We start from the raw sequence: 24585 nt of genomic DNA on the forward strand, positions 1-24585 counted from the left end.
CCTGGTTAATTATCAAAGTTAGATTGTGTTAAAGAGTCAGAAGAGTCTTGATTTAGTCTTAGCTCTGATGTTGACTGTGTGCCTTGTAAGCCATTTAGCTCTTAGACATTAGTTTCCTTTTGTAAAATGTCCTCATCTGTGTGTTGTGTGGATTTTCAGGTTTTATACTTGTAGATAACAGTTTTATAAACTGTTAAGAGCTATTTAAGGTACCTTAACTAAGCATAAAGTGATTTGTGTGCTTTAGTGATCATTAATAAGATAAATTATTAATTTAGGGCTTCATAATAATAGTTCTTAAGCTTCTTAAAGCATACATTTATTTTGAATGTGGTCAAAGGTAGGGAAATGTGAATGGTAGCCCTTTTTTTTAAGATTTTTTTTTTTTTTTAATTTATTTGACAGAGAGATCACAAGTAGGCAGAGAGGCAGGCGGGGGGGTGGAGAGCAGGCTCCCTGCTGAGCAGAGAGCCCGATGTGGGGCTTGATCCCAGGACCCTGGGATCATGACCTGATCCAAAGACAGAGGCTTTAACCCACTGAGCCACCCAGGCGCCCCAGTGGTAGCCATTTAAACACAGCTGCACTCAAACTGTTGATATTTGAAGAGTTAAGTCAGTGGCACTTTGTGAGTTGGAATTAGACTGACATTCACTATAGATGAATTAATAAAAGGCAATGAATGGTATATGAACATATCCAATATAATTAAACTTTGAAATTTTTACTGTGAATTGAAATCATATTTGAGGCTCTTTATTCTGTTCACAATATTAAGCATAACCCTCAAGTTAAACTAACCGACTCAATACACACACACGCACACACACACACCCCTTTACCTAAAAACTTTATTAGTAACTGTTTTAAGTAGTACTGCTATTTCAGTTAGTTGTAAATTTGGACAAAAATGCCATTTTGGAGATACATAGAAAGCATCTGGGAAGGGATGATAAATGAATTTATGTAAAGGTTGTATTTTACTCAGTTGGTAATAAAAATTTCAAGCCTTCACCAGGAAGAAATTGCTAGCATCAAATTTATAGTTGGTGTTTATACTTTTTCTAATTTTCAAGAATATTGGTACAATAACTGTTGTTGCTAGCATCAAATTTATAGTTGGTGTTTATACTTTTTCTAATTTTCAAGAATATTGGTACAATAACTGTTTCATTTTCTGAAATCTCTTTTCCATTTTAGCCCCCAAAGCGGGTTATAGCCAAGGTGCAACTCAGTATACACAAGCCCAGCAAACTCGACAAGTGACAGCCATAAAACCAGCCACACCAAGTCCAGCTACCACTACTTTCTCCATTTATCCTGTATCTTCCACCGTACAGCCAGTAGCAGCTGCTGCTACTGTGGTGCCATCCTATACCCAGAGTGCTACTTACAGTACCACGGCAGTTACTTATTCTGGTAAGACAGATAAACTATGTTTAAATGAGTAAACAAAATTAGAAACTTCTTGATGTTCTGTGGAATAATCTTAGTCCCAGTAGCAAGAATTGAATTAATTGATAGGTGTCAATATATATGTATAATGTGACAAATGGACCATAATAAGTTGTGTTTTGGGGCTTTTTGTTTTTTTAAGCCAGGAGATAATTAACAACGTAAAATTCTCTTTGGGCATTTGAAAGCCAGCCATGAGTCCTGACCTTAGCATTGCAGTTAGAAAAAATAACACCTAGTATTTTACAGGGTCATTTTCTTTCTGACTTTTCCAAATGAATTTGAAAATTTAAGGTTAACATTCAGGGACAAACCCTGACAAATTGTATTGTTTATTTCAGCCATCAGGGAACTATTTATTATCAGGAATAAATCTTGAAAATATTGGGTAGCCTTTGTAAATAGCCATAAGATTGTTATGTAACATACGTCTCTTGGAAGGACAGAGAAGCTCTATTTTCTTAAATAATTATGTTTATTTTATTAAGAAAATTACTATTTCCTTAAATAATCATTATATTAAGAGAAATATCACTAAAATCTTCCTATGTCCCCTGTTTTTGCTAATTTCTAGCTAAGGTATTTTGCATTATTTCAGTGATTAAAACCACATGTTGCTTTTTTTGTAGACATGTAACCTTGTACTTCTGTATGGTTTATTTTGTTATGCATTTTATTTATCTTTCTGTACCTTGTCTTCTATGGAGGATTTAAGGCAGTATGGGCAGTTTTAGTTCTTGATATTTCGTCCAGTTTGGTTGTTACAAGCCTACTACTGAATTAAAATTTTGTTGTTGTTTTTCAGAGTTTGTTTGCTTTGAGAGAGTGCCCAGGCGTGTGCTTAAGCAGGGGAGGAGAGGGAGAGAGAGAGAGAGAGAGACCACACCCAGCACAGAGCCCAACACGGGACTTGATCCCATGACCCAGAGACAGCAACCTAAGCCAAAATCAAGTCACACGCGTAATGGACTAAGCCACCCAGGCGCCCTGTTTTTCAGAGATTTTTATTTCTTATCCTATGCTAAACTCTTGTGCTGGGTGCTAGGGATATGGTGATGAATTAGGATGACCTGGAGTATTTAGGAACACATTTTTTGTGGCTGGAATCCAGGATATATGGGGTAAATATCAAGAGATAAGGCTGGAAATGTCAGCTGCAAGGAAAAGCCTTGCAGGGTCTGTTATGATGTTATGATGTCTGTCTCTATCCTGAGGGCCAAAAGGGTGCCAAAAGGAGCAGTGGGGACAGATTTATAAATTAAACCATGCAGAAATGAATTGGGAGTGAGGAGAGGTTATTATTCCTAGATCTGTCATTCAGGATTGATCAGATACAACTTTTCTGGCCCTCTTTATCTCTGACTAGTATTTATTTATATCTGATTAATCAGTTATAACTCTAAGTGGAATAATTTCAGTGAGCTCTGACTGGACACATCTTTTTTTTTTTTAAAGTCCACGTTCAACAAAATAAGGAGTACAGTAGTATCCTTTCCTGTTACTGCTTTTGTCTTACATGTTGTCCTGTCTTTTCTGTCTCTCTTCCTTTGTCTCAGTTGCTTGAATATACCTTACACAGGATGAAGTTAATTATTTTTATTTAGTGCTATCTTATGTGAGTAATACATCATTTAAAACTAGAAACTATAGATAAAAAAGAAAACATTAAATCACAGGACATGTACCCTAGATGCCAATTGCCATTAACATTTTGGTGCATGTCTTTCTCGTTTTCCTCATGGCAGTATACATATGCAGTATATACATTTTTTTTTTAAGTGAATTTGGCCAACACATACTCTTTTGTTAATTGCTTTTTTCTGATTGTGAATGTTTGTGCATGTCACTAAGTATAAGATAAATCGTTCTTCTGATTTATGTTTTTCCCCAACTTCTTGTTTTAGAGAACTTTAATTCTGCAGAAAATTCAAAAAAATAGTGTAACGTCTGTATACCATTTACTTAGATTTACCTATATTTTTTCATATTTGCTTTATCTCTTGAAACATTTCAAATGGGTCAGCATTGTAAGTTGCAGATGACCTGGTGCTTTGCCTAGAATTCTTCAGCCTGTATTTCCTAAGAATAAGAGTATTCTGTTACATAACCACATGAAAATATCATTAAAAGGAATTGAACATGAATTTATCTAATTTTTTTTTTTTTTTAGATTTTATTTATTTATTTGACAGAGAGAGATCACAAGCAGACAGAGAGGCAGGCAGAGAGAGAGAGAGGGAAGTAGGCTCCCTGCCAAGCAGAGAGCCTGATGCGGGACTCAATCTCAGAACCCCGAGATCATGACCTGAGCCGAAGGCAGTGGCTTAACCCACTGAGCCACCCAGGCGCCCCGAATTTATCTAATTTTTTTAGTTGTCCACAAGTGTTTTTTATGGCTGAGCTTTCTGTGTTTGGTGTGTTTTTGTTTGGTTTTAAATTCAGGTTCTAATCAAGGATTGTGGATTATACTTGGTTGTCATATCTTGTTAGTTTCACTTTTCTTTAATGTAGAATAATCTCCTGTTTTTATCTTGTCTCTCCTGACCTTGACATTTTTTAAGAGTTCAGGCCAGTTGTCCTATAAAATCCACAATCCAGATTTATCTGCTTTCTTTATGCTTAGATTTTGTCAGTTTTTTAGTCAATAAAACTACCTAAGTGAGCTTTAGCATTTCATCACATCAGGAGCACGTAAGTAATGCTATAAATTCCTTATTGATGGCAGGTATAATCACTTATTAAAGTGGTGACTGCGAGATCTCTCCATTTTAAGGATACCTTTTCCCCCTTTGTACTTACCAAATAGTCTATGGGCCTATTACCCAAACTACTTTTGACTGTGGTGTTGGATCCTTTGAAAGTCTCTTAAATGAATCAAGTTCTACAATGATGAATATAAAATTTTTCTACATTGATTCTCAGCATTCTTCTCTAAGGAAGCGTCCGCTCTTTTTAGCATTACTATGGACTCACTATTTTTTGTTCAGTGTAGTATAATCCATTACATTCATTTTTCTTTTTGAGGCACATACTTTTCTCAATTTTGGCCAATGAGATCCTTTTCAAACTGGCTCCTGAGCCTTTTGGACTTGGCATCATCATTTTTTGAGCACTTTTTCCTTTTTTTCTTCCACAGTAGAATATTACTGATACGCTTCAAGCATTTCATGCCCAAGACTCACAGTCAGCCATTTCACAAAGGAGCTGTGGTTTCTAATATGGTATTTAGAAGTCAGAATCTACACTTAGAAATACATAGTTTTTAATGGCTGCATAATATTTTATTGTTTGATTGTACTGTATAGATTTTAAAGTTCTTTCTTGGGATGCTAAGTTTCATATTAGGGAAAAACTAGAAACAACAGTGGGTAAAATAATCCTTGTATGAAAAGATTTGTAAATTTGCCAGTTGTTTAAATTCCTGGAAATTGCCGATATGTCAAAGAGTATGCACTTTTTTTAAAAAAGTGATACACGGTGTGAAATTGCCATCCAAAAAAATCATTGTTAGGACTTCTGAGTTCTATATGTGCAATTTTATATCAGCTACAATTTAGGTCAGCTGTTTTACTCATCTCATTAAACTTAGTTCTGGTTTTTCTCATCTCATTAAACTTAGCATTTAGTGCTAAATGGTGGCTTGTAACATGCTGAATTTACTACTGAAATGGTATGTTTTTTTCTAATATTGTACATTGTGTTTAAAAATAATATTTCAGCTTAATTTGTAACTTACTAATTGATGAGGATTTTTTTTAAGATTTTATATATTTATTTTTTTGAGAGAGAGAGAGCATGAGAGGAGAGACATCAGTGGGAGAAGCAGACTCCCTGTCGAGCAGAGAGCCCGATGTGGGACTCTAGGATCATGACCTGACCGAAGGCAATCGTTTAACCCCTAATTGATAAGGATTTTTAGTAAAAGTACTTTTTTTCCCCTAGAGGTCAGGGAGAGGGAGAGAGAATCCCAAGCAGGCTCCATGCCCAGCACATAGCCCAACATGGGGCTCAGTATCACAACTCTGAGATCATGACCTGAGTCTAAATCAAGATTCAGATGCTAACCGACTGAGTCACCCAGGCCTCCTAATAAAAGTACTTTTTAAGTGAAAATGTTTTAGCCCTCAGAAATTGAGCTTTTATTTAGAGATGCAACCTTATATTTACTTTCTAGTAGTGCTTTTACAAGAAATGTACATTTGTTTGCCAGTAGTCAGTCATAGGAGATTAAGTAGTAAGCTACAGTTAAGCTTACCTTTTATTAGTTTTAGACTACAGATACACAAATGAAGATTAGTTTGTAACTCTTAAGCTTAGCCTGGTGATTTTTATGGTTTAAATAACTCAGGGTGGCTCAGTGGGTTAAGCCGCTGCCTTCGGCTCAGGTCATGATCTCAGGGCCCTGGGATCGAGCCCTGCGTCGGGCTCTCTGCAGTGGGGAGTTGCTTCCCCCTCTCTCTCTTTCTGCCTCTCTGCCTACTTGTGATCACTCACTCTATCAAATAAATAAATAAAATATTTTAAAAAAAAAATAAAGCACCTCACAGTCTCTTAGCCTGTTTTCTCATCTGTCAAGTAAGGATAATAATACTTGTTTTATAGATCTGTTTTGAGACTTCACTGTGTCTGGAATACTGCCCCTCATACTGTGGATTTTCAGTTAAAAAAAAGCTGAAAGTCCTGATCATGCAGCATTGTAGGATGCTATTGCCCTTATGCTACTTTTTATCTTCTTGATACATTAATTCATGAGGTTACATTTAAATGGTATTTTTACAGTTTCTCTACAAACAGCTAGTCATTTGGAAAATATCTTTAAAAATTTTCATGTAAAAATCATGGTCCTAGCCAGTTACAATTTAAAAAATAGCTTTGTTAGTTTTAACTAAACAATTTACGGTGCTTTAGAAGTGAAATTTAAACTGCGTATTTCTGCCTATCACTTTGAAGACATTTGGTCTTCTGCCACATTTTTAAGTACCATAGGACATTGGTAAGACTGGCCAGAAGAGTTTATTGATCTATAGTTTCTCCTTTGATCAGTTATATCAGTTGTTATCTGATTGTTTCTTATCTGATCATATGCTTATTACTGATATGCCTACCTGCTTCTTCATGTTTTTACTTTTAGATATTTTCTTCTCACAATACTTCCTATCTTTATAAGCATTTATATAATTTAATAGCCTGACATAAAAGTCTAGGAAGGTTTTTCATGCAAATTACTTGATTGCACTGTTTTCTAGATCTTTCAGTTTCAGGTGCTTGTAATTATCACTTACCATGCATCTTAAATCCTCACTTTTCCAATTCATGTTTTCATTCCTGTGTAAGTAGATGCCTCAGAGCTAGTGGGTCATAAGTCTTTTCTTTTCAACATAGCAGTCTGCATTTGAGAGACCAAAAAGTTTAGTTTTCCTTAAGTAGTTCTTCTGTGCCATCTTGGCAACTAGGAATATTTTTCTTGAGCCTTACATGTCTTTGCTCCACTCAATTCCACTTCAGAAGAAAAAAAAAAAAAAAAGTCTTGCAGTGTGATAAATAGGGAGTCTACCAAATTTCCAGAGATCTCACTTTAGAAAAGGGATAAGTTTTCCAGTTTTGAGATAGGCTTATAAGTAAAATCAGTAACTTTGTCAAATTTAAAACTTCTATAGATTTTTTAAGTCTATAAATCACTGAATATAAGCAGCAGGTATAAGTTATGTCTGTATCAGTAACTAGCTTGTGCTTATTCATTAGAGACTTTGAACAATGGAAATGGATAGAATCAGTCCATTCATTCAGCCAGAAAATACAGTGTTCTTTTTCTCTTGGAAAATAAGAACCAGTGTATTTGGTTCCTAATTCCAAAATTTTTTGTCTGTTTTCTTATATATTCATCTGAATTCCAGCTCCACATCACAGACTTCTGCTAAGGTTTCTTCACCTTGCTTTTCCAAAGCAGTTTCTGTCAACTCCTTGCTTTTATCAGTTGCACAACCCATCACTCAATCACCAGGATTCAAAGTCCTTTTCTGTTCTTTTAAATCTTCTGTCCTCTCAGGCATCAAGCATATACTTTAATGAATTTCTTTTTTTCCTGTCTAGTATCCTAGTTCAGACTGTCCCTCAAATTCAGCCCTTCCCAAATTATATGCAGAGGAATTCTTTTTGGGGAAATACTAACAGATTCTGTAACCATGTACATTTTATCACTGTTGTATCCCACCAGCTGGGAAGTTTCTCGAAGTCAAGGACCAAATCTTACACTCTTACATCTTTATAACATCTGATATGTATTGAGTTAAAAATGTGTTGATTGACTTACATAAAAAGAGGGTAAATAAGATTTTCCCAGGTTTTGTGAGTTACTCATTATTTGTAAATATGCACATGTAAACCTGCCTTTACTAGCAGAATTTATTGAATTTAAATTCAACGCATTTAACTTGGCCTATTGTAATTATGTAACATAATCTTTGTTTGATTTTATTTGTAAGGTACGTCTTATTCAGGTTATGAAGCAGCAGTGTATTCAGCTGCATCCTCCTACTACCAACAGCAGCAACAGCAACAGAAGCAGGCGGCAGCGGCGGCAGCAGCTGCTGCTGCAACAGCTGCCTGGACAGGGACCACCTTTACTAAAAAAGCACCATTCCAAAATAAACAACTGAAACCAAAACAGCCTCCCAAACCGCCCCAGATTCACTATTGTGATGTTTGTAAGATCAGCTGTGCTGGACCACAGGTACTTATGTTGTATGTTTTACCACGAGCCTTCAAGTTATTTTTGGTAGCAAGTATGGTTGATATTCTAACACTCACAGAAAAGGTTTACATTTTCTTTCCTGTTAGCTTTTAGCGAACACATACACATATTTCACTAAACAGTCTTTTTTTAAGAAGTATTTGTATTGAGACATAAGAATTCTGTTTTAAAAAACTTTAGAAATGATTATGTTAATAAAAATGGGCAAATTATACTTCTTTCATGAAAGTTACTTTGCCCTTAAATAAAACTTTAACTTAAAAGTTTTAATTTTAAATTAATTAGGGTTGGAGATAAGATTGACTTTTTATTTCTTTTAACGGTCACAGCTTGCTTTATAAAGCCTTTATACAAAATTCTTCAACTTATCACAGTTGGCTTTTGATTTCCTTAGCTCTTGTTGGAGGTCCATGAGTATATGAATAGAATGTTGTAGCTGAGAAAGGATGACCATAGAGATAATTCAGTTTTATATACTTGAATTAAAGATGAGAGGACTTTGTCAAATGTGTTATTTTTTGGAGCATATAAATAGCAGAAGAAAATTGTCTTTCTGGAGTTTTGAAAGTCCTTAAAATAAGTTCTTTTAACAATTGTAGTTTGCAGGATGACTTCTTTTTTATTTGCAGGATAACATTTCTATAAGGCTAACTTCTGTATATGCTTTATAGAATGTTACTTATTTCTGTGTAATTTCCTTTGTGAAGGAATAGAAACTTTGGGAGCAAGAAAGATGTGGGGAAGTGTCTTTTTCAAAAATATCAACTAATGAAGCATGTAAAATATTTATTCCCTTTTTCCCTAGGTTTTGGTTTTTTCCTGATTGTTACATCTTAAAAATGTGATTTCGGCATGAGTGTTTATAAAGTCTAATGTGTTGAACCCTTATCCTGACATTATTTGTTAATTTCTTTAAGAGTGTCTTTTTCTATAAGAATTGACAGGCAGTTTGTAAGATAAAAGGCATATTATTGTAAAGGAACAGTCTTTGCCTCTGTAGTAGGTTCTTTCAGTTATATTGTCTCTGCTCCACCTATGTACATTCTTCTTAATTTACTAGATTAGTTGTATCTACTTCTTAATACTGAGTTTTCAGATTATTTTCAATTATCAGCATTCCCTGAGTTACACAAATTAGGGAATAATTATGGAATATTTAATATATGTGACTAGTTACATAAAACCTTGTTTCTCCCTATTTTGAGTGTGATAGGAAATTGTTTCATTGTGATTACATGGTGGGGGGAGAGGGAGGAGGTAGGGAATGTTGGCAGGAACCCAGGATTAAACATGGAAGGAGTATATCCTATTCTGCAGTGGCTGTCTATGATAGGGGATGATGCCGTGAGTGGCAAATGAAGGCATAAGAGACATGTTGAGTATCTGGTACCTATATATAATGATAGAACATGGGTCTAGGATCATAGGTAAAAAGTAGCATTTAGAATGATATCTATAAAGCTGACCATCATTTTGGAGTACCTAGATCTTTATGAAAGAATAGGCCAGGGATACTTCTGCAAGTCCGAGGCAATGCCGTAAGGGGCTAATGAGAAAAGCATCATTGGCATTGTAAGTTAGAACTTAGGTCTGGACATGAGGAGGGAGAGTAAGGTTCAGGTTTAAGGTTCCCAGACCTGGCTCTGCCACTGTGTGGCTTTGGACAAGTTGGAGACCTTCATTTCTTTGGGCTTTTGTTTCCTCACTTACTAAGGACTTGCCCTAAATAATTGAGGCTCAGACTGCTTCATGGAGCCACTTCAGGCCACTGCAGATAATGAGAGGAGAATCAGATGACTGGGTCTTAGGTCTCCCTCTTTGTTTCAAAAACAGAGCAACTTCCCCTACTTCTGCATAAGATTTCATTTGGAGAAAGGATTCTCTTGTTTAAAAATTAAAAAATCAGGGGCGCCTGGGTGGCTCAGTGGTTAAAGCCGCTGCCTTTGGCTCAGGTCATGATCTCAGGGTCCTGGGATCGAGTCCCGTATCGGGCTCTCTGCTCAGCAGCAAGCCTGCTTCCCTCTCTCTCTGCCTGCCTCTCTGCCTACTTGTGATCTCTCTCTGTCAAATAAGTAAATAAAAAATCTTTAAAAAAAAAAAATTAGAAAATCATTGTTTTAGGTAATCTCTAAAGTTCCATCCAGTTCCTAAATTCTGTGATGAATATACAGTTTTATGCTAATGATACGTCTGTCTTAAGAACAATTTTAAAAATAAAACACAGAAGAGGAACTATTTGGCCCCACGCAAGGAAAAAGAAACAGCAGTCCTTATTAACCCCCTCATTTTAATAAATCTGCTACCTTTTATCAGCTGATTCCAGACAGTTGTTTTTTGGGGTTTTGTTTTTTATTTTTTTGCTAAGGATTTTATTTATCTATTTGACAGACAGCGAGCACACAAGCAGGAGGAGCAGAAGGGAGAGGGAGAAAGAGACTCCCCTCTGAGCAGGGAGCCTAACCTGGGCTCAGTTTCAGGACCTTGGGATCATGACCTGAGCCGAAGGCAGACACTTAACTGACTGAGCCACTCAGGCATCCCCAGATAGTTTTTAATAAAGTTTCACTATTTTATTGGCTAGTATTACAATAATACTGTTTTTCTTTGCAAATATATGTAATTTTGGCTGTTAACGTATTTTAAATAAGCTTTTGTTCAGGATGGTATGGGTTCTATATGAAAACACATTCTGAGTTAGAAAAGTTAGTTTTATAAATAAACATACCTGTTCATAAAATGTCTTGTTACCGTTCAGTAACTTTTTTTTTCACGATATAGATACATTTCTCTCTCTTAATTCTACAGTTAAATAGTTTGTGGAATGGTCACTCTGTCCATCATTATACATAAGCAATAGAAGATTCAAATTCTTAAAACTGGGTGTGGTTACCTTATATTGTTAATATGGCTATGTATGAAAGTCCTTTGCAAATCAAAGTGTTGGATAAGTATTCTCGGTAAGCAAAGTACAGAGACCTACAGATGCATCACATCTATAGGAATCCCACATGCTCTTGTTCAGTCGCTTTTACAGTTGTTTAGCCCACATTATTAAATGAGTACTAGAGATTAGAGAATTGAATAATTTCAAATGATATAGATAGAAAATTAGCAAAGCAACATTTATCCTTTTTGTTTGAAACAGACTTACAAAGAACATTTAGAAGGACAAAAACATAAAAAAAAAGAAGCCGCATTGAAAGCCTCACAGAATACCAGCAGCAGCAACAACTCTACTCGTGGGACTCAGAATCAGTTACGTTGTGAGCTCTGCGATGTGTCTTGTACAGGAGCAGATGCATATGCTGCCCACATTCGTGGTGCTAAGCATCAGAAAGTAGGTGTTTTTTTTCCACACACCCTTATGTCTTACTCTTTTTTCTTTTACTTTTTCAATGGAGGGTTTAAATATAGGTGCCTTTAAAACTTGAAAACTTTGGGTGGATTATAGGGCTTGTTTATATGCTAATATACATAAAGGTAACATCAAATAGTCATTGCTTAAAGAGGGAAAGATTGGAGACTTTTTTTCCTTTAAATTAAACTAGATCATTTACTCTTCCAGTTAGAAATTTGTTGTATGATTATTTTCCTTTGTCATGCTCAGAGCATCAAAGGGTATTTACAGAGTTCTCAAAAAAGGACTGGATTTTGTTTAGATTATGTTGTTTAAAGCAGAGAGTGTGTGTATGTGTGTGTGTGTGTGTATTTTTAGGGTTTTTATTTAAAATGATAAATATCCATTTCCTTCATTTCTAAAGAAAAAATAAACTCTTTTAGAAAAAGTTAAAAATCAATGCTTTTTGAGTTTCCTCACAAATGTGCTTTTATTTTGTAGGTGGTTAAATTACACACAAAACTTGGTAAACCCATTCCTTCAACAGAACCAAACGTTGTTAGCCAAGCTACTTCTTCAACAGCTGTGTCTGCTTCAAAACCGACTGCCTCTCCCTCAAGCATTGCAGCAAGCAATTGTACTGTGAATACTTCATCAGTTGCAACTTCTTCAGTGAAAGGTCTTACAACTACAGGAAACTCGTCCCTTAATAGCACATCCAACACTAAAGTATCAGCGGTGCCTACAAATATGGCTGCCAAGAAAACATCTACACCCAAAATAAACTTTGTTGGCAAGTACTGAAGATTCTTTGTTCCTCCTAACTCTGTCAAAGTGATGTTTCTCCTCCATTCCAGGCCTAGCCCTTCTGTTTTATGCTCTTGTACCCAATCCCCTTCTCCTCTGGGGTCTTGATCACATACCTGGTTTTTTCTCTTGAATTTTTAATCAGTCCTCCATCTTCTAATGGTTTCTTCTTTTGGTTTACCTGTGTCTTCCATAGTCTTTAAAAAAGGTAAGAGAAACTAAAGAACAAAAAATTAAAAACCCAGACCTTTTCTCATTACTGTAATCCTCCCACGCTGCAGCCTAATTCTTACTTTGTCTGCTTCTATACTTCTTATCCAGTCCTCAGTCTGTTCCATTGTTCGCACTCTATTCCTTTGAAACTTTCAGAAGTCACAAAGATCTAATTGCCAAATCCACTGACCAGTTTTTAGTCTCACACTGGTGAGTCCTCTGACATTTGCCACAGTTGACTGCTGTGCCTTAAAGCTTAGTCTCTCTTCTGTGTCTACCCACCCCATTCTCAGGTGTCTCTGTTGGGTCTCCTGCCTTCATGTTCATTAAATGGTGGTGCTCCTAAAATTCTGATTCTAGTTCTCGTCTCACTCTTCTCACCCAGTATTCACAAGTGGTCTCATTCATTCCATTATGCAGTAACTTTAAAATCTCTTGGGCAAACTCAAAACTCCCACCTTTTCAAGCTATGTTGTAGGAATTACCTGGTTATTATCTATATGGGTTTCTGTGGGCATCCAATGTCTCATTCTGTCACAAGAATGTCATGAAATAATCTCTTCAAATTGCTGCTTTTTTCACGTGGAAAATTTTACTGACATTATTTCTACTTGTTCACTGTCTCCATCAGTTGTTTACTTAGTCTTTTTGTTTCTGTTATTATAGTATTTCTATAAAAAGATGTGTTTTTCTTCATAGCTACTGCCTTGTTGTAGGCCTTCAAAGTCTCTTCCTCAGAGTTTTGTCTTATACCACATCCAGTCTCTCCAAGCTTATCAAAGTCATTTTGTTAAAATACATGTCAAATTGTTCTAGTCTCCTGCTTAAAAATTTTTCAGTGGCCTTCTCCTTGCATGTAGGAAAAAACTATGTTCCTTAATTATCCATCCAAGGCCTTCATAGTCTGAATATGTCATCACGTCTCCCTACATAGTAATTGATGCTGATGTCTTCCTTGAATAGTCTTTTAAACTTCATATTGCTGTGTATGGTATTCTATTTAGACATCATTCTCTTCCTTCTGCTGGGCCAAATTCATACTTAATTACTCTTCTTTTAAAGCCCAGCTCAAGGGTCACCTGGGTGGCTCAGTGGGATAAAGCCTCTGCCTTTGGCTCAGGTTATGATCCCGGGGTCCTGGGATCGAGCCCTACGTCGGGCTCTCTGCTCGGCAGGGAACCGGCTTCTCTGCCTACTTGTGATCTCTGTCTGTCAAATAAATAAATAAAATCTTGAAGAAAAAAAAAAAAAAGTCCAGCTCAAGTGACACACCCTTAGTGAAGCCTTTGCTAACTGGATCATGTGAGAGGGTAAAGGGTCTGTGGGCTTTTTTGTTTGTTTGTTTTGTTTTGGGGTTTTGGGGGGTGGGTTGACTTTTGGTGTTTGTTTGTTTGTTTGTTTGTTTTTAAGCATTCCCACCTCACTATGTTCCTACTTACTATAGCACTTAACATAGTATTTATTTGTATCTTCCCTTAAATTGTTGGTACCTCAAAAGCAGCTACAGTATCTAATTCTTACATTATCAGGACTGGGTGATGCCTATCACCCAATTGCTTGGGAGGGGACTAGGGATACAAACATGAATTGTGCTTAGACCCTACCTTTTTAGGTACTTGCTGTCCCCTTTTAGGTATTTGCTGTTACGAGAGTCATGGTGGGGACAGGATCATTCTGGAGAAGGGAAAAATCCAGGTATATTTCATTAACAGGAGGAAAAGGCCAAGTTGTTGATGTGTTCTTCAAAATTCTGATGTATGTCAACCAGGAGTTGGACTAATGGTGAAAAAAAAATAGAACTTTGTCGGAAATTTCTTTTGTATCAGATTATACATTTACAAAAGAAAAATGAAAATTATTTTAATTCTTTTATGCTTCTCTAGGTGGGAATAAGCTGCAATCAACAGGAAATAAAACAGAAGACTTAAAAGGAACCGAATGTGTTAAAAGCACTCCTGTCACCTCTGTACAGATTCCAGAAGTAAAGCCAGACACCGTCTCAGAACCGGTCACACCTGCATCTCTTGCTGCTTTGCAGAGTGACGTGCAGCCAGTGGGCCATGATTATGTGGAGGAGGTATTGACTTGAGAATACCATCACTGTGAGATTAGTATAGGAAAGAAGTGTGTCAATTTGTTGGCGCCTGGGTGGCTCAGTTGATTAAGTGTCCGATTGATTAAGTGTCCGACTCTTGGTTTGAGCTCAGGTCGTGATCTCAGGGTTGTGAGTTTGAGCCCCATGTTGGGCTCTGTGCTGGGCATGGAGCTTGCTTAAGATTCTCTCCCTTTGTACCACCAACCCCCACCCCCTCCAAAAAAGTGTCATTTTGTTGCAGGAATGCTTTATGTGTAAAATTAGATTTAGGTTACTTATAAAGGAATATCACAGGTATCTTTGTTAAAAGTTTTTAAAAAGCATGCCCTTGGGGCACCTGGATGGTGGTCGGTTGAGCTACTGACTCTTGGTATTGGCTCAGGTCGTGAGATTAAGCCCCATGGTGGTCTCCACACTCAGCAGGGAGTTCACTTGAAGATCCTCTCCCTCTGCCCCTCTGCCCTCAAATAAATAAATTTCTTGCTCTTTAAGCTTGCCTAAGTGACATCATAATTTTTTTTTAAACTTCATTCCTACCAACACCATCACTGTGATGTAAGATAACTTACTATTTGTTTGGTAGGCATTCTTGTATCCTTCAAGTATCTTGCATATAAAGAGTAAAAAAAAAATTGTGAGCCACAAAACAATAACAAAAAGAGTATTTCTTTCTGGACAGTCATGTAGTTTCGTGTATAAAATTAAAGTTGCTGACTTATCAGATCATGTTTATTTCATTTGTCCAGCTGATTAGAAATCTTCCTATTTTCCAGGTAAACTCAGTAAATTGAGGAATGAGGGTACATTGGAGGGGCCTGACAGATATTTGCTATTAGCAAAAAGCCCAACATAAAGTGGTGTAGCACTACTCTTTATTTTCAGTGTATTGTAGAACTTTTGTAAGGTCTCTGAGCTTCAGTGTCCTGATGTGTAAAACTTGGATATTTCCAAAGTTGTGAAGATTAAATAACAGTACCTAGAATAGTACCTAGCATATTGTAGATTTTTGTTAAATAGTTCTTCATTTTTTTCCCTCCCATCAAGAAAAATTACATACTATGTTGTCTTTGCCAGAAAGAAAAGTGGATTAATATAGTTTATAAATAATTCACAATTTTAAAATGTCAGATCTTGAGAGAGTAAGGTTTGGGTATCTAAAGAAATGTATATGGCCAGGACATCTTAATCTTTAAGGATATTTTTCAATTAATAATCCAGAACTTCAGAGAATTGAATTCAGAGCCAGTCTTTAAAGCTTCCACAAATAATTTGAACCTAGTATCCATTACAGGCATCTTAATAACCCTATACTTCTCTTCCTAACTGGTTGTGCATTTGGAAAAAAATTGACATTGATTTTCCATAAAGTTACATATATAAAATCTTAAGCTTTGTAGACACTTGTATGCCAAAATAATGTCTTTAATTCTCTTATTTCCATCTCCAAGAGCAATAACTAGCCAGTAGCAGTTGTTCACTATTTATTAGAGAATTATTATCCAATTTCATTTAAATCTAAATGTTTACACATAGATAAAGGTATTGAAATTAAAGTTAATACCAAAAGCAAATACATGCAAATTTAATTGTTTACATACATTCATCACAGAATCTATGAGGGTGTGTTAATGAAGTCTTCAACTATAGTATTTTGTTAATGATTCTTGAATTCTTTTTTCCCATGTCAAGGTACGAAATGATGAGGGAAAAGTAATTCGATTCCATTGTAAATTATGTGAGTGCAGTTTTAATGATCCCAATGCTAAGGAGATGCACTTAAAAGGACGAAGACACAGACTTCAATATAAAGTGAGTAAAATTTCAACTGTCAGGCGGTTCAGTCAGTTAAATGTTTAATTCTTGGTTTCAGCTTAGGTCATGAACTGAGTCTCTATCTCTCTGCCCCTCCCCCTCTTGAAAAAGTTTTCAGCAGCTGCCTTCAGCTCAGGTCATGATCTCAGGGTCCTGCGAGCCCTGCGTCAGGCTTCCTGCTCAGCGGGGAGTCTGCTTCTCTCTCTGCCTCTCCCCTCTCTCATGCCTCTTAACTCACTCTCTGTCTCTCTCAAATAAATAAAATCTAAAAAAATTTTTTTTTGTCCCTCTGCCTTTGGCTCAGGTCATGGTCCCAGGGTCCTGGGATCGAGCCCCACGTCCGGCTCTCTGCCTAGTTGTGATTTCTCTCTGTCAAATAAATAAAATATTTTAAAAAAATGTATTTTTTTTGTGTGTTTTCATTTTTTATTTTTTTAAACAGAGCTTGGAACCTTTTCCATAGGAAACAAAACATCTAAATATAACTCAGTTCATGAACTGTATGCTAACATTAGCATGTCATGTCTCACATTCAGATGTTTGGGTTTTGTCGATTAGTTTTTTATACTTAGTCAAGAAGAGTATGACCAGACGAGATCGGGCGCATTCAGGGTGGTATGGCCGTAGACAAGAAGAGTATGACCATATTTGATCATTTTTAGTGAAAGTAACATTGCCTGGATCAAGTAATCATGTGTATATAGATAATTGCTTTACATAAAGTATTTTGAAAGAAGTATTAGGTCTCCATCTATTTACATTCTTTGTCTTGGTAAAATTCCCACTAAAATGAATTTTAAGATGAGGAATTCCTCATTGAAAACACTTCAGATGTTAAGTTAAATCCACATCATTTAAAGTTTTTAATTAGCCTAGACTAATGCACTAGATTCATGTTTTCCCTTCTAAACAAAGAGGTGGTGAAAGTTAAAATAGTCTGTTTTTTAACCTCCACCGTCAGACATTTAGAATCATCTGCTTACAAACAAGTAAAGGAAAAAGAAATATCCATTAGTTCACGAAGGATTTCTTCCATTGGTTAGTTATGTACTTTTTAGATACTAAGTATGTCACTGTAAATGTAGACAGTTAAGAATTTAGGGGTGGGAGGGAAAGAAGAATGTTTATTAATGTATTCTGAATCTTTCCTCTAGTACAATTTATTTTACTGGTTTTACTCTTACAATGAAAAATTTTCAGCTGAAAACCTCTATGATGAAAGAATATGGGGGATTGTATGATTAATAATATGTGTAGATTATTAGAGGGCCTGCTGATTTTTTTAAATGTCTGTATTGACAGAAAAAAGTAAATCCAGATTTGCAAGTAGAAGTAAAGCCCAGTATTCGAGCCAGAAAGATTCAAGAAGAGAAAATGAGGAAGCAAATGCAGAAAGAAGAGTATTGGCGAAGACGAGAAGAAGAAGAACGCTGGAGAATGGAAATGAGGTAGTATCTTTAACTTTTAGTACCATGATAGACAGTGGTTCAGCCTTTCTAAAAAACTTAGCTGTTCTGAGTGACTCCCATTCAAAGCAATCCAGATTTATTTGATGTACTTAAGTTTTCACTTTTCAGGAAGATCCTAGGTATAGGAAAGAAATGCATTACAATTAAGTTATTGGCTATTCTAGTATTTGACCATGGCCTTGGTGGTATTTTATATATATTAAGTATAAGTGGTATCTTATATATATTAAGTTCATGAAGAAATAGTTAAATTATATATAGATTTTTTTAATAAACTGTACTCTACTTAGTGTGGGGCTTAAACTCAAAAACCCAAGATCAAGAGTCACCTGCTTTACTGACTGAGCCAGCCAGGTACCCCAGAATAGTTAATATTATAAACAAATGCCTCAGTTTAAAACAAAATAGAACATTTGGTTACATGGTAAAAATATCATGAGTATAGGATCTGGTAGATTCTAGACAAAAATGTGTGCTTTATAAAAAGAAACATCTATTATAGAAATTTGAGGCTATAGGGAATGAGAAAGGAGAAAACATGTCTTCCAGAGATATGTTAATGTTTGGTTTTATTGATATAACTGACGACTTTTTTTTTTTTTTTTTTTTTTTTTGAGAGAGAGAGAGTGCATGCAAGCTGGGGAGGGGCATAGAGGGAAGAGTGTGTGTCTTAAGTGGGCTCCATGCCCCGTGCAGAGACCCATATGGGGCTTGATCTCACAACCCTGAAATCATGACTTGAGCCCAAATCAGAGAGTCAAGTGCTTAACTTTCTGAGCCACCCTGGTGCCCCAGCATATCCTTAAATAATATAATTTATTATTTTAGAGCATGGTGACTCTCGATTTCAGGGTCATGAGTTCAAGTCCCACATTGGGTGTGAAGGTTACTTGAAAAAATTAAATGGTACTGTTCAGTGGTTTTTAAGTAATATTCACAGAGTTGTACAGCCTTCACCACAGTCAATTTTAGAACCATTTTTGTCACCCCCGCCCCCCCAAAAGAAACCACAAACCCGTTGGTAGTCACTGCCTATTTTCCCCCAACCCCTACATCTACCCCTGGGCAACCACAGCATACTATCTGTCTGTAGACTTGTTCTGGGGATACCTGCGTGGCTTGGTAGGTTAAGCGTCTGCCTTCAGCGTAGGTCATGGATTAAGTTCTCCATTGGGCTCTTTGCTTAGCAGGGAGTTTGCGTCTCCCTCTCCCTCTGTGTACTCCCCCCCCCCCCATGAATAAATCTTTAGACTTATTCTGGAGATTTCATATAAATGGAGTCATACAATGTATGATGTTTTTGGTCTGCCTGCTTTCACTTCACTGTGTTTTTAAGACTCATGCATGTTGGCTTGCCTGGGTAGCTCAGTGGGTTAAAGCCTCTGCCTTCGGCTCAGGTCACGATCCCAGTGTCCTGGGATTGGGCCCCACATCGGGCTCTGCCTGGTGGGGAGCCTGCTTCCTCCTCTCTCTCTGCCTGCCTCTCTGCCTACTTGTGATCTCTGTCTGTCAAATAAATAAATAAAATCTTTAAAAAAAAAAAAAGATTCATGCATGTTTTAGCATGTAACAATACTTTGTTTCATGGCTTAATAATATTCCATCATAAGAATGTGTAACACTGTTCGTTTATCAGTTGATGGACATTTGTGTTGTTTCCACTTTTGCGGTATCATGAAGACTGCTGCTAGGAGTATTTGTACAAGTTTTAAAATATATTGGGGCACCTGGGTGGCTCAGTGGATTAAAGCCTCTGCCTCTGCTCAGGTCATGATCTCGGAGTCCTGTGATCAAGCCACACATCAGGCTCTCTGCTCAGCAGGGAGCCTGCTTCCTCCTCCCTGTCTGCCTGCCTCTCTGCCTACTTGTGATCTCTCTGTCAAATAAATAAATTTAAAAAAAAATTTTTTTAATAAATATAATTTCAGGGGCTCCAGGTCATGGGATTGAACCCCACATTGGGCTCCCTGTGAAGCAGTGTGGAGCAGTGTGGAGCCTGCTTCTCCCTCTCTCAACTCCCCCTGCTGTGTACGTACTCACTCTGTCAAATGAATAAAATCTTTTAAATATATCTATATAGATATAGATATAGATTTAAGAAAATAAGCATAATGTACACTTTCTTTTTTTTAAGATTCTTTTATTTATTTGACAGAGCATAAGCAGGGGGAGTGAGAGAGGGAGAATCAGGCTCCCTGCGGGGCAAGGAGCCCAGTGACGGGCTCAGTCCCAGCACCTGGGATCATGACCTGAGCCAAAGGCAGATGCTTAACCAACTAAGCCACCCAGGCACCCCTGTACACATTTTATAATTCACTTTTTTCATTTATATGTCAATTTAAAAATTAAGCCAGGATTATTTTCTTTTTTGTGATAGCATAGTATTCTTTTTTATATAGATGTGTAATTTTCTTTATAACTTGTCCTCTGTTAGATCCTTAGGTTGTTTCCAGTGTTTCTGTACCATGGTTATTCCATTGACCATGCTTGAGGCTATATTATTCATAAATTATGATTTTATGTTAGTAATAATAATATTTCCAGATATGGAAATACTTGTTTGATGGAAACCCATCTTCTGCCTCTACTGAGTACTCTAACTTCAATGGTTTTCAGACATTTTGGTTTCAGGGCCCTTTACACTCCATTATTACTGAAGATAAGAATTAAAGATATAGTTGAAGAATAATATTAAAGATAAACTCAGTTCTGAGTTTCAGGACCCTTTATACTCAGTAATTATTGAAGATTCCAAATAGTTTTGGTTTATGTGGGTTATAGCTGTCAAGATTTCACTGTATTAAAAATTAAAACTAAGAAGTTTAATATTTATGAATTCATTTAAAAATGACAATTATAGTTGTTAAAATATAAATATATTGGGTGCGTGGGTGGCTCAGTTGGTTAAGCAGCTGCCTTTGGCTCAGATCATGATCCTGGAGTCCCAGGATCAAGTCCCACATCAGGTTCCGTGCTCAGTGGCGAGTCTGCTTCTCTCCCTCTGCCCCTCCCCCCCTCTTGTGCTCACCCACTCTCTCTCATTCTCTCTCTCTCAAATTCCTTATACTGTGCCTCTGTGACTTACTCATTTCATAACTGGAAGCTTGGATCTTCCACTCCCCTTCACTCATTTTGCCCATCCCCTCACGCCTGTTCCCTGTAGCAAACATCAGTTCTCTATATTTATAGGTCTGATTTTGCTTGTTTGTTTGTTTACTCATTTGTTTTTTTAAGATTCCACATACGAGAGAAATCATATATTTGTCTTTCTCAGTCTGACTTATTTCACTTAGCATAATACTTTCTGTTCCATCCATGTTGTTGCAGATGGCATGATCTCATCCCTTTTTATGGCTGCATAATATTCCGGTGTGTGTCCATCCACATCTTCCTTTTCTGTTTGTCCATCAGTGGACACTTGGGTTGCTTACATATTTTGGCTATTGTAAATAATGCTTCAGTAAACATAGATGTGCCATGTATCTTCTTAAATTGAACATTTGTGTTCAATAATAACAAACTATTCAAAACTGGAATGAGTGTAGTTTTTCAGAGCCTTCAACCTGTTATTCATTTTCTCTCAAGGCCTAAATAACAGAGAAGTATATTTCTATACTACTTCTAAGTCAGATGACCCAAAAAAGCACTGCTTATTCCCAACCTGAGGAAATTGGTAGTTTCTAAAAAGCTACTTGAGAAGCATACTTGGGTTTGTTTTTGTTTTTGATTTGGAGAAGCGTGCGTCTTTCTTTTACATTAAACAAACTAGTCTAGTAAAACCTTATTCCTATCAAAATTTGCTTTAGAGACATAATTTCTCTTTGTAGTTATCGGTATCCTAGTTTGAAGCTAAAAGTAAGTCAGAAGTGAGAGTGAGGTAGTAAAAAAGAAATTAGATTCTGAAAATGACCATTAAAACAGAAGTTATACAATAGCTGCCCACAGTCCAGGTTCAGCCCATGGAGGTTTCATTTGATACACATAGTATTTTTAATTTGAACCAACACTAAAGATTCTGAAAAACATTAAAATGCTGATGATCTTGGAATTGGAACCCTGTATTCCCTTATGGCAGTAATTAATTGGGGCTGAGTAGCAGCTACTCTCTTTAGCCAGAACATGTATTTTCTCCCCGCACCGTCAAATTTTTATTTAAATGCTAGATAACAGGCATGCTTTCTACTTGACCATAGTCCTCCCCAACCTTAATATGTCCCCACAGATGAGACAATGTGAGTTGCCATCCATCACTGTCTTGCACTGTTGTTTTTCCTCAGACAAATTTGTGTATGCCTGTATCATAAATGGGGAAATTAAAAATAGTCTTAAGAGGTTCTCTCTACATAGAAAATAGGAGGGAGCACATTTCTGTGGAGACAGGAAGAAAATTCCTGAATATGTGCTTCAGGTTTTTCATTCACACACGTTACTGGTCCAGCCACTCTAGGTAGGCATTTAAAATTCTAAAATCTTAAAGAAGGAGAGATTGAAGGAAGCTCTGAGGTTTCTAGTGTTTGTTCCTTTGGCTTTGACATCAGGCTATGAAATTTTGTGTTGCTTTTCTCTTTGTTTTCTTACCTCTTTTCATTCATACTCACATCCATTTGTAGATGAAAGCAAATAAAAGATATTAGTTACACTAGGGAAAAAGGAAGGTGTTAGCTAAGCTAATCTGGGACAGTTTTTTTAATTGCATTTTTGTCATTATTGATGTAAGTTCTTGGGTTGTATTTTTCTTGTAATAAGGTTTGTAATATCATTCTCCGTTTTCAGACGTTATGAAGAGGACATGTATTGGAGAAGAATGGAGGAAGAACAACACCATTGGGATGATCGCCGCCGAATGCCTGATGGAGGCTATCCTCATGGTCCCCCAGGCCCATTAGGCCTTCTGGGAGTCCGACCAGGCATGCCTCCTCAGCCACAGGGACCTGCAGTAAGTGTACACATAATTTACTTAGGAGATGAAAGTGTTAAGATTGATTCAGCATTAGTTTGAGGAGACTAATTCTTAGATTTAATAGTCTCATAATGTCAGCATAAGTTTTTCATCTAATTTAGAATTTTCCCTCCTTTATTATAGCTTCTAACTCATGTCTTATAAAGGACTTCATAGAGTGTCCATGAATTTTTCTTAACCTTCAGTAAAAGCTAAACAGCAATGGAGCTTTTGTTCTGTCAAGTTTTCTTTAACATTAGAGATTTTTTTTCCTTTGTTTTTCTTGACGTTTGCAAGAGCAACCACTTTTGAAGGCAGCTGCTTTGCCTTCAAAATTATTATCTTCCCGGGGCACCTGGGTGGCTCAGTGGGTTAAGCCTCTGCCTTCGGCTCAGGTCATGATCTCAGGTCCTGGGATCGAGCCCCACATCAGGCTCTCTGCTCAACAGGAAGCCTGTTTCCTCCTCTCTCTCTGCCTGCCTCTCTGCCTACTTACGATCTCTCTGTCAAATAAATAAATAAAAAATCTAAAAAAAAAAAAAAAAATTATTATCTTCCCATTACCTGTTGTTGAGAATCTTTTTTCCTTCTTCAAAACCTGACCATCTAAAACCTGCTACTGCTTCCGAATTGAGTGCAGGATAAGGGGTATGTAAATGGTTCAACTGAGCATCACAGTTGATGTACTAGGAAAACTATAGGAAAGATAATGCATCTTGAGGTTTGTGTTCCATAGAAGCTGTGTAAGAGAAGAGACACCAGCTTATGAAGAGCATTCCATAGAAGTTGAGACTACAAAACTAGAGAATTTTTTGTTTGTTTTTTTCCAGAGAGCATTTAGGAGAAACAGCAAAGTCCTCCTCTTTAACTTACTCTCTTTCTCATTTGTCTTTACACAGAACAAGCATTTGTAAGACCTGTTTTATCAAAGTCAAAAAAAATTTCACAATCACCGGTCTTTAAAGTTGAGTAAGAAGTATTTCCATAACCTTAGATACGGTGTTCAGGCAAAGCATAAAGAGATAAGCAAATGCATACATATACAAGCATCCGACTCTTGATAGTATAACTTTCCAAAGTTTGCAGTTTTGTTTTTACTGAAGTAGAAAAGGGGAAGATAATTTTAAGTGGACATTTTGCATAGTTGACTTTTTTATTAAAAAGATATGACAAACATACATATAGTTGAAAAATATGGGGGTTTTTTGCCCAGGAAACATTGCTTTTAAATGAAGTAACTTTTTTTCTCTAGCCCTTACGTCGTCCTGATTCATCTGATGACCGTTATGTAATGACAAAACACGCAACCATTTATCCAACTGAAGAAGAATTGCAGGCAGTTCAGAAAATTGTTTCTATCACAGAACGTGCTTTAAAACTTGTTTCAGACAGTTTGTCTGAACATGAGAAGAGCAAGAGCAAAGAGGGAGATGATAAGAAAGAGGGAGGTAAAGACAGGTGTGTTTTCAGAGTTATTTATTTTTTGTTTTTCTTTCAATGTACTTCTTACACTTGAAATAAAAAGTTACAAAGACTAAAAATTCTCTGATGTGAATGTACATGTCTTGTTTGGGTAGATATTTAATGTATTTAGCTGCTTTTTGCTAAAATAAATACACAGTTCCTTAAAATCTCCAACCTTGTGATTTTACTAATTTTAATTTATATAAAACTCTTAGGAGTCTTTTTTCAAAGCCGCCTTCATAA

At 36.6% G+C, this 24585-nt stretch overlaps 1 protein-coding gene across 3 annotated transcripts in view; it reads left to right on the forward strand.

Moving 5' to 3' along the window:
* Positions 1-24585, forward strand: part of ZFR (zinc finger RNA binding protein) — an 83748-nt gene that overhangs the window by 25832 nt on the left and 33331 nt on the right. For all 3 annotated transcript variants that reach the window (XM_045999271.1, XM_045999273.1, XM_045999274.1), the window contains 9 exons: positions 1201-1419; positions 7938-8185; positions 11352-11543; positions 12045-12336; positions 14447-14640; positions 16348-16467; positions 17773-17918; positions 22713-22875; positions 24131-24336. In XM_045999271.1, the coding sequence (XP_045855227.1) occupies positions 1201-1419; positions 7938-8185; positions 11352-11543; positions 12045-12336; positions 14447-14640; positions 16348-16467; positions 17773-17918; positions 22713-22875; positions 24131-24336 (1780 nt within the window). The remainder of the gene's footprint in view (positions 1-1200; positions 1420-7937; positions 8186-11351; positions 11544-12044; positions 12337-14446; positions 14641-16347; positions 16468-17772; positions 17919-22712; positions 22876-24130; positions 24337-24585) is intronic.

This window comes from Meles meles, chromosome 3, assembly GCF_922984935.1.
Source record: "Meles meles chromosome 3, mMelMel3.1 paternal haplotype, whole genome shotgun sequence".
In the NCBI taxonomy this organism is placed as follows: domain Eukaryota; kingdom Metazoa; phylum Chordata; class Mammalia; order Carnivora; family Mustelidae; genus Meles; species Meles meles.